This window comes from Melospiza melodia, chromosome 3 (assembly GCF_035770615.1).
Source record: "Melospiza melodia melodia isolate bMelMel2 chromosome 3, bMelMel2.pri, whole genome shotgun sequence".
Lineage (NCBI taxonomy): Eukaryota > Metazoa > Chordata > Aves > Passeriformes > Passerellidae > Melospiza > Melospiza melodia.
In genome coordinates this window covers 11,994,898-12,011,245 of record NC_086196.1, presented here as the reverse complement: position 1 = coordinate 12,011,245, position 16,348 = coordinate 11,994,898, and the positions used below count along the sequence as shown (strand labels likewise).

General features: G+C 37.5%; 1 protein-coding gene across 3 annotated transcripts in view; it reads left to right on the top strand.

The window, feature by feature from the left end:
* The window catches only part of KIDINS220 (kinase D interacting substrate 220), a 75,948-nt gene extending 68,015 nt beyond the window's left edge, over window positions 1-7,933 (top strand). For all 3 annotated transcript variants that reach the window (XM_063150810.1, XM_063150809.1, XM_063150808.1), the window contains 4 exons: window positions 543-683; window positions 2,453-2,551; window positions 3,414-3,662; window positions 5,551-7,933. In XM_063150810.1, coding sequence (XP_063006880.1) covers window positions 543-683; window positions 2,453-2,551; window positions 3,414-3,662; window positions 5,551-6,819 — 1,758 coding nt within the window. In that variant the 3' untranslated portion in view covers window positions 6,820-7,933. The remainder of the gene's footprint in view (window positions 1-542; window positions 684-2,452; window positions 2,552-3,413; window positions 3,663-5,550) is intronic.
* The last annotated feature ends 8,415 nt before the right edge of the window (window positions 7,934-16,348 follow it).

Here is a 16,348-nt window from a genome sequence, read left to right as displayed (position 1 = left end):
AAAATAAACAGATATTGTTAAAATTATTGTTAAAATTAATCCAAGTAGTTGAGGAGTTACCTTTGTTTTGAGTGTCTTTGAGTTTTAGGTCATCTTTGTCTGATAATACACCAGGAGATTTTAAGACAGAAAAATCTAAGTTGTATCTGCATTATTTGAGGAAAAAACCCCAAACATCCCAAAACCAAAGTAACTGCTAAAGTTAGGAGAAAACTTGTGAGTGAAACTGCATTGTAAATTGATTAACCTGTACTTAATATTTCTGATTTTTATGTTTTTTTACTTGAAATTATGTAAGAGGGTTATTTTGTCACAAAGGCAGGACTCAAGGTGCTGGTTTTTTTCTTATAAATACATATAATGAATGTTTCCCAATATATAGATATTCTGATAATAATTAAAAATGCCTGTGCATTCTTATTCTCATATCTTAATTTTAAAATATAGTTGAACACAGCTTGATTTGTGTTAGTGTGTATTGTGAATTTCTGGGTGTACTGAGTACTGGAACAAGTCTTATGTGCACATTTTCTCACTTACAGGGAGCAGGCACAGGGTCAGCCACAGGAGTATCCCATGTATCTCTGAGCGCAATGAGTGTGGAAGCTGTGTGTGAGAAGCTAAAGCAGATAGATGGTCTGGACCAGAGCATGCTACCTCAGTACTCTGCAACTATAAAAAAGGTATCAGCTGAATTTCATTTATGTGCTTAGTTCCTAAACATGGAAGAGGACACAAGAAGAGGAAAATATTTAGTTACTTCTTTTCTTGAAAATGTTTATTAAAAACATCAGATGTTAAAATAACATCCTAAGTTCTGTGCATGACAAGTTTGGAGGACATTTTAATACAAGCATTCATTTTTCAGAGAAAATGCTCTGTTGAAAAGGACAAACACTCAGAACTATAAATGTTGATGAGACTGGTTATTCTGAGAAAAGAAGCAAAGAAAAATCTTTCAAAATTGCCATATGTAATGAAAAAATAAAAAGGGTTGCAAAGGTCTTCTATATCTAGGTAGCAGTATCCCTTACTTCTTTCTTTGTGAAAAATTGGCACATCTCTCCTGTTGTAAATGAGTGGTGAAGATGGTTCCATTTCTTTATCACAGTCCACATCTATTTGCTTCAGAAAGAGATCACTGTATACTTTTCTGTCTCTCCTCTTTTCTGTGATAGATACTTTAACACTGAATTGTTTTTTTCTCTTGCATTTTTTTTCACAATTCTGTGTGCTCTATTTTACAAAGAATGGAAAAATATGAAGGTTGTCTTAAGTGGATTTGCTGAGCTGACTTTGTCCTGGAACCTATCGTATCTTAATATGGAAGGATTTGATTCAAGGATGAAGAGACAGGTTTTTCATAGGAAGCTTCAGCAAAGTTACTCAAAGCAAGAAGTAGGATGCTAGATTGCAGGTCATTAAGTAAAGCTGAAAAAAAATTTAGTTGCGTCCTTTGCTCCAGACTGAAAGAAGGATGTGCTCATCAGTTGTCCCTAATGAGATTCCTCTTATTTATATTCTTGCATTGTAAGACTTACAAGGGATATCATGCAAAAAAGAAGGAAGAAAATGGCTCAGCCTGGTCTTTCTCCTGGTTTGACTAAGACCATCTGCTGGGATATGGGTACAGAACCGTTGAAATCCCTCAGTATTAGCAGAGCTCTCAACTTAGGTCTTCCATTTTCTGGCTGCTCTCCTAAGACATGGTTTTACATTCTGTCTATGCACTGATATATGGTATAAAGATAAATACCTCTTGTTATGTAATGAAAATGGTTCTGTGCTGAATTTGGTGCTTTTGGAAGTTAAGCACTATATAAACATGCCAAATGTAAGGAATATAGATCTTGTTTAAGCACTTCTGTGTTGATCTCTGATTGATGATGAGCATTAGAAAGATGTCTAATCTTCTATCCCTGGGAATTTCTGATGATGGGAGGAATGTAAGCCTGTTTCATGCAGAGAGGGAACTTAATGGAGGCAGTACTTGATCTCAGATGCCTGAAGCCAGGGGTCAGATGCTGCCTGGGACTTCATTGTCTGATTATCTTCAAATGCTTGGGTGTCTGCAGTCCATTTCTGTTCTGAGTTGGAGAAATATAAGCAGATCATTGTGGCTTATTGTCCCTGAAATTTTCCACCACTTACATGTTATTTCCTCATGTCTATATATAGGACACCATCATATTGCCTTTTTTATACACATTTTTAATGGGTTTAATATTTCTGTTTTTTTCCATGACATATAGGTGTTTCTTGTCCATCAGCAATTATCACTAAATATACTTGTACAAAAACGCATGGTTTTATATAGAATTGGACTTAATAGTGACTTTGGGAAATTTCACTAGTAGTCTGCATCCAGCTTTACCTCTCCCTTTTTAATCTGTTACTGCTGTGCCATAATTCTTGTATCCATAATTGACATTATTTAGGTGTATTTTTTTAGGCAAATATCAATGGTCGTGTCTTGGCTCAGTGCAACATTGATGAACTGAAAAAAGAAATGAATATGAATTTTGGTGACTGGCACCTGTTCAGGAGCATGGTAAGACTTTCTGTTCAGTGTTCAGGTCATCATAAATTAGTCTTTTAATATGAGACTTTCTTTCTTTCTGATTGCTTCCTTATTGTCATTATCTTTAAGTTTGTAAATATTATCTTAAAACATGAATGCATCTGCTATTTCGTTACTTTGTCTTTTTGTCTTAAGCACTAATGAGTAACTTTGCTTGTGAATTTGCATCTTAATTGATTGTGAACTCTGAAGTTTTTTACTCCTTTTTTTGTGGGATCTGTTTTTTTCCTGTGTGAGTTCCCTTTTTGAAATTTGCTTATTTTAATGAAATGGTCAGAACTTAACTCTTTTTAAAATCTCTGTCCCACTGTTGAAGTTAGTCAGGGAATTCAAAGTATAGGTCATAATAAGTGCAAGGAATTGAGCAGGCAGGCTGTTACAGTGAGGGTTATGCATCACTGAGAACTGAATTTTCTCTCAATCATTTTTAGACTATTGCCAGTTTTCTTTCTTGAAATAACAGTGTGTCTGTCAACTGTAAGTCAGTCTTGAAAACACCAAGAATTACATGATGAGATTTATTGTTAGATATGAAGTGTTTGGTTTTGCTTTAAAATTTATAATTTATCACATACTAGTTTTACAAGAATATAAGTATTTTTGTGGCATGTGGGTTCTTTCAAGGGTTTGAGCAGTAATAAGAATAATTTATAAATACAAAAGAATTAGCAAGTGATTTTTCTACTTTTCGTGGTCAAAACTGCATATACAGGTACACATTTACAGCAGTGAATTCCTCATTCCTATTTTTAATGGAATTCTTGTTTATCAATTTTGAGAACAACTTCTATTTATGCAATTACATTTAAACTGTCTCTCTTTGCACGTTAAGATACTTGAAATGAGAAATGCAGAAAATCAGGCTGCTCAGGAAGATCCTCGTGGCGCAGCGGAGCACGGGACAGCTGCGATTCCTCACAGTGACCTTACTCGCCGCCCTGGCCACAGCACCGAGCTGCCTCACACCGAGCTGACAGGGCTTGCTGGCCAAGCTCCCTACACACTGAACTTCAGCTTTGAAGAACTCAACACAATTGGTCTTGACGAAGCTCCTCCACGCCACAGTAACTTAAGTTGGCAGGTATTTAACAGAGAAATGTATTCTGCTTGCTTGCCTGTATGGAAAAGAGGTTTTTTCCAGTCTTGCTATAGACAAGTCAAGAAATAAGTCTCTGGGATAGTCCAGATGCTTTCAGTTCTCAGCCTAGGTAAAGCCTAGTGCTGCAGAGATGTAAACTCTAACCATACTCGGAGTTGAAGTCTTTAATTTTTGCCATCTGAAAAGTACACATCTGTTCCAGTAATCACTCTTCATGACAAACAACCTAAAGCTATCATGCCTTTCTCATCTAGCCTAGGGTGGTGTCTTCCAAGGCTTCTGTATTTTTATATTATTCAGGTTTTGTGTATTAAATATTTTAGCTATGTGCTAACCAGACATTAGCCCATTCAACAAATGTATTTGTTAGGTTTTTGAAAATAGACAGTGCTCCGTGACATCAGAGCCTTGTCCTTACAATGCATAACCTGTTCATAAACTCCAGAACTGACATCCTTCTCCAGCTGTGGTTTCTGCCATAGACTGTGGTCAGTTTTCTTCTGTATCTTATGATACCATGTCAAGTGTTGGGTTTTCATTTGTCTATCCTTAAGAAATAAGACTAATCACTTGGTGGCTAAGTAGTGGTTAGAATTAAAAAAAAAAAAAGAAACAGCAAACCCAGTGGCGTGAACCCTTTTCATCTCTAAAAGTAAATTATAAAATCTTGAAGGTGCAACAAAATAAAAAGACACCCCAAATTCCTAACCATAGGTGATACTTTCAGTAATCAACATTGTGAAAGTGGGTTTGGGATATATATCCCAGAGATAGATTTCTGTCCCAGATACTTCTGAGTGTGTGCATGCATGCCTGTGTTTGTTTGTAGGATACAAATTACCCTTACTACCCATTTCCATGGAGTATCAATGTATGTTTTTTCTAGACCAAAGTGGCATTACAACATTTGATGTATTTGAATAAACAGTGCTTCTGATGCCTATATAGTTATCTAAAGTTGAATCAAAGGAATGAGAAAGGTGGTTTGTCCTTAAGAAAACATTAAAATTCACCTGTTAAAATTTTTTAAGTCAACACTGACTTGTATTTCAGCTTCTCTGTTGTGGTGAGTTGGCCCTGGCTGGATGCCAGGTGCCCACCAAATTTTCTTTATCACTGCTCTCCTCAGCTGGGCAGGGGAGAGGAAATACAATGGAAGGCTTGTGGGACAAGATAACTGCAGGGAGAGATCTCTCACTAGGGACCACCATTGGCAAAACAGACTGCACTTGGGGAAATTAGTTTTAATTTGTTACCAATGATGTCAGAGTAGGGTAGTGAGAAATAAAACCAAATTCTAAAAGCAGACATGGGGGCAAAGAGGGTTATGTTTGTCAGAAAACTGATTTTTCTGAAAACAGGTATGTGGAATTTTGCCAGGATATATTGAAGTATGTATGGTGGAGGTCTTTTAAATATGTTTTTTAAATATGTTTTTGAGATTTGTTCAACATTTAGATGAATTCTTGCTGTCTTTCTAATATAAAATGCAAATTTTGTAAATGTATGAAATGTATTAGAAAAGCCCATCTTGACATACAAATCCAGTCTTTGTAATTATACACTCAAGAGTTAGTCTCAAATACACAGGAGGAAATGCTTATTTTGTGGAAATTTTTCATTATGGGAACCAAGAATAGGAATATTTTCTCGGTTTAGTTTGTGTGTGTGATTCCATATATATGTTTATAGTAAGCATATTTAATTATAGTGTTTACAGTTTCACTTGCATAATCTTATTTGCAGCAATGAAAAGAATAATTTAAGTACATATTTAATGCTCTGAGTTATTTCATGTAAGAAGATTGATAAAAGTAAAAATAGATGGTTCATTTAACTGTTACCTTTTTCTCTTCTTTTTTTTTTCCAGTCACAAACTCGTAGAACTCCAAGTCTTTCAAGTCTTAACTCTCAAGATTCTAGTATTGAAATATCAAAGCTTACAGACAAGGTGCAGGCAGAGTACAGAGATGCATATAGAGAGTATATTGCTCAAATGTCCCAGTTAGAAGGAGGTGCCAATTCTACCACTGTAAGTGGGAGGTCCTCCCCTCATAGCTCAAGTGCTTTCTACATGGGCCAGAGCACGTCGGGGGGCTCCCTGCACTCCAGTGCAGAACAGGAAAAAGGAAAAGATGGTGAACAGAAACAGGATGATGGAAGAAAGTCCTTTTTGCTGAAGAGGAATGATGTTGATTACAGTACTTCAGGTGTTTCTACTAATGATGCATCTCCTTTGGATCCTATAACAGAAGAAGATGAAAAATCTGATCAGTCTGGTTCCAAGCTTCTGCCAGGAAAGAAGTCTTTGGAAAGAACAAGTATTTTCCAGGCTGCAGATTTAAAACTTAAGGGAGTTACTCTCCGGTATCAGAAACTTCCCAGTGATGAAGATGAGTCAGGAACTGAAGAATCAGATAATACTCCACTTCTTAAGGAAGGTAAAGATAAGAAAACAGATATCAAAATAGAGAAGCAGCCCAAATCTCCAGAACATGGGTCTGAACCTATTAGAACCTTCATCAAAGCAAAGGAGTATTTGACAGATGCCCTTCTGGATAAGAAAGATTCATCTGACTCTGGTGTAAGATCCAATGAAAGTTCTCCAAATCATTCCCTCCACAATGAAGGAGCAGATGATTCACAGCTTGAAAAGGCAAATCTCATTGAGCTTGAAGATGACAGTCACAGTGCAAAAAGAGGAATTCCACACAGCCTTAGTGGCCTTCAAGATCCAGCTGTGGTTCGCATGTCTATTTGCTCAGAAGATAAGAAAAGCCCTTCTGAAAGCAGCCTGATAGCAAGTAGCCCTGAAGAGAGCTGGCCAGCCTGCCAGAAAGTCTATAATTTAAACAGAACCCCTAGTACAGTCACCTTAAATAACAACAGTGCTCCAAGCAATCGAGCTAATCAAAATTTTGAAGAAATCCAGGGTATCAGAGATCCATCTCAAATTATCCTGCACCCTGGCTCGGGTTCCAATCCAACTGCAGTTCAGAATGAGAACCTGAAGACGGCTGCTCACAAGCGAGGCCAGCGTTCAAGTTACACCAGGCTTTCAAAAGATTCATCAGAGCTCCACACTGTTGCAGCCTCAGAGGGAGCTGGGTTTGGAGAAGAGAGAGAGAGTATCCTGTGAAAAGCAGCCAGGTTGAAAAGAGTATGCTCATGAATTGTAGCTTGGAATTCTTTGTCAGTCTGTGGTTACATTAATCTCTGTAGTTCAAGCTTTCAATATTGTAAAAGAAGGCCTAGATTATTTTCAGTCATTTTTTCTGAAAGGAGGAGTAATTTTTACCAGAAGCAAACTGCTTCAGACCTTCCCCACATATAAAAGCAGTAGTTGTCAGCATGGAAAATCAGTTCTTTGTTAAAACACTGTGCAAAGGTTTGGTCAGGGGCAGATTTTACAGAAGTATGGTTTAATTATGAAAAGTACAATGTGAATTTGCTTTTCTCTTGGGATATGTATTACTTATCCCATCTAAACATTCCATTAATTCTCCATATTTGCAAGTAAAGTTAATGTTGTCCATCCTTGCCATTTGATGTTCAAGATGCCAAAACATTGAATAGCACAACCTTACCAAACTTTGCATTAATTTATGAATTAATGTGTGCAGCATAAAATACATTTGTTGAAATTTGAGTGTTAAGGTACTTGTTTGGCTATATGTATGCTTTTGCTCTCTGTATGTTCAGTAGTTACTGTTGGATTTGTGAACTTTAGGTAGAGTGGTGATAAGGTTTGTAAGGAATGTTGTCTTGATGTGTCACTGGAATTGGCAGTTATTTATAAGGTAATACCTTATCATTGACTTAGTGGATCCATTATTTATTATAGCTACACAGTTTGCAGTCACTGAATAGATGGTCTCTGTAGGTGCAACCACCAGATTAAAATACTGTAAGAGTAAAGTATGAATATGATGTTTGAATTTATGAAGTATTTGTGGCTGTGTGTGGTTTTTCCTTGGTACAGTGTTTATCATTTGGTTATGGAAAGAAAAATAAGCAGTGTTTGCCATTTTAAAACTAATGCATACCTTTTGGAATCTTGTCAAAGCTGTTCTCCAACATCTTTATTTCTGAAGTACAGTGTTTGAAGATTTTTTTAATCATCTAAGTAATGTACCGGAATGATGTTATAGCAAATACTTGTACTGTCCAGTGAAATCTGCATGGTTTTGAGGAAGAATTGTTCAAGCTAGAGTCTGCTGATAGAAAGAAAATAAAAAATAAATTGGCATGTTGGGCTTGTGTCCAAATTTCTTTTTATTTGCAGTACTTTGTTTCTTCATTTGATAAAAATATTAAATCCGTGTTGTTATGGGTTAAAGTACTTCACAGATTCAATTCTTTAACATGCATTAAAACAATATACTTTTTAATGTAATGCTAAATAAGTATAGAAATACATTTGATAAATGAAATTGCCAGAGCAGATGTTTCTAAATTGAGTGCTGTGAGCTGCAGAGAAGTGGACATCTCTCACTAGTCCAGAGCAGTATTCCTGCTGTTTTGGCAGTCACATGTGCTGGTAACTCTGCACAGCCTTGCTTGTATCCCAGTGCATCTCCAACCAGATGCTTCCCAAGGGACCTTGTGGTCTTGGCCTTTGTTTTCCAAATCAAGAGGACGCATTTCTATGCCAGAGTCAACAGAAGTGTTTCTGCCTTTATCTAGGCTCTGTATTTTTTCAGTCCTTACAGGACTGGAGATGTGATCTGTACATTTCTGGATTTGGTTGGTATGTTATTTGGTTGAATTAAAATTTTCTCAGTGTTACAGAAGTACTGGAGACTTGTGTGCACTATTAGATTAATAGTTCAGCCAAAATGCCTCCCAAAACAAAATATGCAGCCCCAAAGCCTGTGTAGCTTCATAATACTTTGCCAAATCTTTGGGAACAGTTTTTTGGGCTGGGTTCTTTGTCTTAAAAATAAGAGTACATTACTCTGCTCTCAGGCATTTTTGGGATGTGAAAGCTTTTGACAAAAAGATACTTATAATAATTGTTTTATAAGAGAAGACAAGTGTAGCCTTCTTCATTTAGGCATATAGTATTGACAAAAGATACAAATTATTTGGAATAATTTTATCTTGATTCCTCTAAATAGATGAATGACAATTTGTCATATGGTTTTGGGGTATTTTTCTTCCCGAAAGTTTTATCCCTCAAGTCTTCATAAAATACCAACATTGGGATAAAAGAGGAAAACTTTTCAGTGTTTCTGTCCTGTGTTCACTAATACCAGTGGAATTGCTTACCATCCCTAGGAAGCAAGAGTTACAAGAAACTGTCTGTGTAAGATGGCACAGGACTTTATGCAATTCCCCCTTTGGGTATGATGATCCATGCCACACATGGGATGTGGGTACCTAAAGTCATTTCAGTTCCAAACAGTGGTTCTGTCCAGTTTCATAGACTGCTTTAGCTGTGTTATATAGTAATGCAGGCTGTAGTTTATATCATCAAATGTGTTCATGGACTTTTTATTTAATGCCTTCCTATCAAGGTTCCTAGAATTGGGAAATATGAATACTTTATGGCCAGTTTAAGAACAGCATGCCATAAGAGCTGGCTTTTAACAGGACAATAAATATAACTGACTCAGAATTTTCTTGCATAAAAATAACTAGACAGAGTGAATTCTTCTTCTAAGTTTTTTTATACAGGTGCTCCTAAGCTAAAAGAAGAAACTGGTAGTATGATAAAGGGAGAGAAGAGAAAACAAAGAAGGAAGTGGAATGCTTAATACAACAGAGTAGTAAGTGTCCTTTAGTACATAACAGAAATATATATTAGTTACTGTTTAATGTTTTTTAACATGTAGAATATAATGGAGTAACATTTGCAAGACTTAAAAATACACTGCAGTTTCCTAGCTGAAACTTGTTTTTTTTTCTCTACCGCAGTTTCTATGGCTACTTGCTTGCATAGTTGCACAATTTTTCGAGTTAAGAAACCATAAACAATTTCCAGTGTTGAAATATTTAATGGTAGCTCTGTGACTTGTGGGAATCATAGAACCCAAGAGTTCCATGGAAAATGGAAATGAATGAAAAGTATAAAACAATAAGACAACTGCAAACTTATTTCTGGTAGTCGCTGCTTTCCAGAACTCTTGTAATGATAGTTTATGTATCCACTCTAATTTTGGATGGCTGAATGTACAGGAACTTGAAACCATGACTACTTTGTCTAACTGAATCTTAAGAGCACAGTTTGGCTTGTCCTCGTGTTATGATGCCTGGATAGGATTGCATGGTAGGGTGAAAATAAACCACTTTTGGAAGGAAAATTTGGATGCAAGTAACATTCCAGGTTTTATATGAGACTCTTGTGGCTATTTGCCAGCCTTTTCCAGGATTGCAGTTTCTGAGGAAGTGAGAGAGGGAAGTTCTTACATTTCACTTGTAAAACTTGTGACAAAATGATGGTCTGGTAAAATTCTTGGAGATCTGGGAAAAAAGTTTCCAGTTTGTGCCTGTCCTGGTCATTCTGGGATATCTGATCATCCTGTGTGACTTTGCCCACAGAGCAGAATAGGTATGGGATGTTGGTAAGTTTTCAGACCCTAGCTTTCTTAACTTTTCTTTTCAAATACTGTTACATTTTTTGGTTTCTTCCCTTTTTTTTTTTTTAATGTAGTTTTTGGGAAATTTTCCTGAGACACACTTAGCATGAGTTTATAGAAAATGCTGAAAGTAGGTAGTTTCTCTTGTGGTCTGGGGCTCAACTCTTCACTTCTGTCAACAGAATCCACAAAATTTCATATGTGCAGCTCTCATGGGAAGCTTTCTGGACCTTGCTGTAAGAATATGGGAAGTTCTCTGTACAGCTACAGGATAACACATGCAGAGGAGCCACAGTTCAGCATGTTGCACCCTGTGGCCTTGATCATTTTTATCAGCTTTATCATCTGTTACAGGTTTGTTTAAGTTTCTAAACACATTACTAAGAAATTGCCAAAGAAAAATAATACCTGAATATTTGAGGTCTCATAAATGAAAACTACAATAGTGCTGAAGTAGAAGTGTTCATACCAGTTAGTGAATTTTCAGACACATGAGGGAAAAACATTATAGTAATTGGTGAGATAAAGACTGATTTTTGGTCTTTTCTGTGCTGTATAGGAGTTGTAGTGGGAGGGCTTGGAGCAAAAGTCCAATTCCTGTTAAGCAGAGACTGGAAAGACTGTGCTAGACTTACATGCTGTTTTCTGGCAGCCTTTGTGCATCATGTTTTCTAGATTTCAGTTAGATTTCTTAAGGCCCATTTTATTAGATTAAGGGCAGGGCAGGCAAAAATTTTACTTAGAATCTTTCTCCTTGGGAATACAGAACAGTTTCATAAGTTTGACGTATCGTCAAAAGTTTCTGAATTGTAAGAAACAGAAGAAAACAAAAGGGAAAATGGGTGCTCGAAAAAATTCAAGGTATAAATAATCACACACCATGTTTCCAAGCTTTCAGTCTTGGAAACATTTCTGTTTTCATGTGTGGGTCTGACTCCTGTGATATGCTTAATATTTTGGTTAAGTTTTGGTTTAGAAGTTTATGCCCTGTCTTCCATGAAGTAAGACTCAGAGTTACAGGGTTCTTAGGAATGGTTTTTTGCACTCACAAGTGATATAGTTCTAAAAGAAGACTGACACTGACAACACCAAATGTCAGGGCCTTTAAAAACATTAACAGGTGGTGTTCTTGCCCCCGAATTGTTGTGATGGTGACAGTGGATAAACTTCTAAAGGAAATTCTGTTGGCCAATTTTCTTCTCTTACTGTGTCGTTATCTTTGGGTCACCTAAGGGGAAGGAAAAAAAATCCCTGGGATATTTTAGAAGAATAAAGTCTTTTGGAGGAAAGAAAAGACGGGTGAGAGATTGTGTAACATTTTATGTAGCAAAAGGTTACAATTGAGAGTGCTACAACCCACCCCCAGAATGACAAGGGTAACGCAGATTCTTGTTAATGGATGCCTTGGGGCAGCTTAGAGTAAAAGACACTGGATGGCTGATGTTTCTAAATATATGTAGGGTTTATTGCAGAACAGTTTGGTTGCAATGGAAAGCAGGTATGTAGCCATTTTGGTTATTATTGACTATATTAATATAACAGTATACGCTTTAAAATATATATATAAGGAAGGGACAAGGATAGAAAATTCTCACCATCAAAAGGTATCCTTACACCAGTTGGTAGTTGTAATTATAATGTCTGTTAGTCAAAGTGGTGGTTGCAGACCATCAGGTGGTGGGAGAAGTCACACAGCACCCCCTAAAACACTACATCTGTTGAGTTTTCATTAGCTCAGGTTCAGGTGATAATGGGAACACCTCTCCCGGAGTGGGGCGTTCCAGGCTGGCTGATAATTGTGGATGAAGGCTGTGGTTCACGGGACACTTAAAGCCTTTGACAGCCTTAGAGCTGTCTGTGTGAGCCCAGTAGAGTCCATTATGGCCCATCAGCAGAGATGCAAACCTTCAGGTGGAGTGCGAATGTCCCAGTACTTGCCCGGCAGGGGAGCCCCCGCAGCTGAATTCACTTTAGTAAGGACACGAAGACATTCCCGAGCCTCAGGGTTTGCCTCTTTCCTTATCTTGCTCAACACCAGCTGCAGCCTGTAGAGGCGTGCTCGCCTTCTGCTCACCCTCTGCACCTGGGCGGGTGCTTTGCCCATCGCCGCTTGCCCCTGAATGTTTGAGCTGTCAGCATCACTTGTGGATACATTCTGCTCCCAGATCTGGGATGATTGGACAATAGCACCCCTTTATCTTATCTCAAGTGCCTGTCACTTTCCACACTCCAGTCAGTAGGCATAATCGGGATGGGGTGGGGTGAGCTGCCCTAGTCTCAGATGAACAGCTTCTTTGCAGTTTGCTAGAGTGGGCAGATGTCCTCTGATGATTTTTACAATGTTTAAGCCATGAACCATTTCACACTCTCACAGAGAGTTGGTGTATATTTCTTTTAAAGATGAGATTCCAGCAGTGGAGCATACTTCTTGTTATGTGAATTCTCAGAGCTGCCATTACACAGCAGAGTGTTCAGGTTCGTTCGTGTTTCAGGTCTGAGGACTGAAATTGCATATCCTTGTTCCTTCTTACAGAAGTAACCTGGATTGCAGAATTATCTTTGTGAGTAAACCAGAGTGTCTGTATGTCATTACTGGAATACAGTAAGTTTATTGTTTATGAAAGAGAAGGGGAGGAAAGGAATGTTAGTGGTCCATTATAAGATTTTTCTTTGTGTCCAGGATTTCTAATGGTAGAAAAGGAAAATTTTGAATAGTTTGTACATGTCCCAGGAACCTAGAAATAAAAACAAAGGCATAAAATATTGACTGTGGGGAACAGTTAAACTAAAATGGAAATTTTGTGATGCCTTACTGCCTTGCCTCACTAATTAAACCACAGGGAAGCAATCAGCAGAGATTTAACTTTTTGGTTTTGAATATTACTTCTGAAATAATGTGATGGTTTGTGCTTGGCTAAAAGCAATACATATTCTTGAATATGTTTACATATTGCAGTACCATCAAATCTTCCTCATTTGTTACAGTACTATTGAGAGGCAGCAAAACTTTCCTAAGTTCATTTTGGACACTAAAAATCTTTTCCCACCTCAGCAGTGGTAGAATACAGAATGATATGTATTTTTTAGGAGAGTCCTGAGCTTTCATCTGCCAATCAAAATGGACTTTTGTTGAGAGACCACCTTTATTTTATGTTCATTGAAACAGTAGAAAGTCCTGAAAACAAACTAAATATTCCTATTAAGGTGACTTTTCCTCATTCCCCAGCTTTTTTTTCCCCATCCTCCTTGTTCCCTGACTATAAACCTTACAGTCCGTCCTTTATGGTCCTTTCCTTTTGGCCACACCTAAGATCCTGTCTTTGAATCATTCTGGCTTTAGGCAATCCAGGCATTTGGGACTGGGTATGTATTTGCTTTCCCTTATTGCTGGACATGCTCCTGTCCTGTCTTGCCCCCACAGCCTGTGTAGGGTGCACGAGCACATCGTGTACTTGGAACTGTTTCAGTTCTGCCTCAACACCTGAATGGTAGCTGGGGCTTTGTTTGCTGACAGTGTGACTTACCTTCCCAAACTTTTGCATGGTAACCTCATAATGGCTGTACTCTGCAATTTTTTCCACTTCAGCAATGGCAGAAAATGCTGTTGTACTGCAGTGATGGTGTGTTTTTTGCTTGGATGAGTAGATTTAATTGGTGGGGTTTTTTACCCCAGGAAGGTTTTACAGTCTAGGTAGGCTCTTAAGTTCTACAATCAATTTTTCTCTCACTTCCCTCCATCCTCTTCCTCAAGTCCTGGAAAATTCTCAGGATATATCCAGTCCACAAAGCTGGTTTTAAAATACATTTTATCTGATATCTTTATTGTGGATGATATTGTGGACACATCTGAAAAAATGCAGTAATTTATATCTGCCACTGGAAAAAAATCTTCGAACTTTATTTTGTGTGGGGGAAATCTGCTTCTTTGTTTCCTTGCATCTGTTCCTGGTAAATAATCAGTCAGTGATTGCTCATAGGATAAGAACAGTTGTCAGCTCATCTACACTCTAAGTAGTCTGTTAAGATTGTAGAAGGACTTTATAGTTGCACTCAGAAAGGTTAATTTTCCTCTTGGTTCTCTAAGTTATGCTTGATGATGCAGGTCTGAGTGGCACTGCAAATAGTGTTATGTGCAGGACATTTTAGCACTTGCTTTCAAGTAATCTGAAGAATCTGAAAGGTTCTACATTTGTTTAAAGACTCAAGAGTCAACCTTTGGTGTTCAGATATTTTTACTCTGAAGATAAAAAGAAATCGTGATTTTTTTTTTTCATTTTCTATAAAAGCCAAATCATCAAACCATAAGCCTATTTAACCTCCGGACATATTTACACCTTTGGAATATAAAGGAGGGTTTAGAGGTTTTGTTATTCCAGGATGCCTTCTGGTCTTAATTTTCAACATCATCTTTTCAGTGGCTTCTTTCAAGGTGTGACGAGGAACCATGAATAATTTCCTCTGTTTTCACCATCTGTGCTACCTTCTGCCTCTTTTCCATCTGATGACAGACTAGCTCAGCTTCATCAGATCTTTTTATATGCTAATATGAACCAGAGTCTTTAATTTTGTTGTCCATGGCTACAGTGTTCAGTAATTTTTATTTTTTATTTTTGTCTTCACATCAAATTTCAGGTCTCTTTTTACAGTAATTTCTTTAAGCACCTGGTGCTACTTTGCAAAACTGAGATCCATAGAACTAATTTATCTGCATAGACCCATTACTCTCAAGCAAAAAATACAATGGTGATTCATCCTAGATTTGCAAGAGAAGGTATTAATGCTTAAAATTCAAATTGAGGAAAGTAGTCTCACTTCTGTAATTTTCCAGTATAGGAAGGGGACAGTTGTTTTATTCTCATCCTTGAAATTATTTGGACTTTCATAAAAAATTCAGATTACTTTTGTTGGGACTAGTTGTCTTTTAGCAGAGACCTGCCACTGCTCATCTGAGATGGCCCAGGACTCTCTTGATGAGTAATTGGCTTCTAAAACATAAGGTCAGTTGGCTCAGGTTCTGTCAACTACTTTATGGTTCTTCCATTCTTGGTTTTTGGTTTTTGTTTTTGTTTTTTGTTTGTTTGTTGTTTAAGTTGTTGGTTTTGTTTGTTTGTTTGTTTCAGGGACAGTAGATGAAAAAAAATTAAAACCACCTATATTTAAATAGCCCCTAGTGTTCAGGAGTAGGTAGAAACCTATCAGAGTTTTTTCTCTTCAGGAATCTTTTCAGGCTGTGCAAAGTTGGATAGAGTACTTAGACAGTCATCCTCCTACTGTGAAGAGCTCCTTTCTAGTCTTTCTTGAAAAATAACCTTCAGTTCATTCTGGGGTTTTTTGTGTTTTGTTTGTTTGTTTGGGGTTTTATTTTTGTTTGGATTTTTGTTTGTTTGGTTTAGGTTAGGGGTTTTTTGGTTGGTGTCTTTTTGTCCTTTGTTTTTATATCTGTCTGTCAGTAACAAATCTCAAAATAACATCTCTATCTGATCTCGGATCTGATGAAGAATTCTTTACCTGTTCTAGTCCACTCACCCTTCCTATTTCAGTGTGAACACTGGGTGTCTGTCAGGGTTAGGGTACTGATGTTCCTCTGCTATGGGAGAGATCCTTATGAAAAACATAAAGGGTTCTATGAGAGAATGCACTGAAAAGCCTTCTGTTTCTTCTCTCTTGGCTGAGTGTCCAGACTTTGGACTCTCTGTTGGAGCTAAAGAAGCTCAACCATCCCATTGTCTGCTCCACATTCACTTGGCAGCATTACCTTGGTGCACCAGCCACACATGTTCAATTCAGTGTTCTCAAAGGTTCTCTAGGTTGAATTAAATTGTTTCCAGTGTGGAAGACCAACAGAAACAAACCAGGTGATGTTCAAGGCTAGGACTGCAGGACAGAACCTCAGAGGAGTTTACAGCATTGCCATTCCTGATCATTTCTCTTCAGATTGTAACATTATTTGGAGAGCAGGTGAAATCCACGCTTTGGACTGTCACTGTCACTGCCACTGTCACTTTTTTGCATAAAGTGAAGTCCTATATCTTTCCCCCTTTCCAAGCAATTCTATTTTAACTAGGGAATGTAGTTTTATGTAGCCTC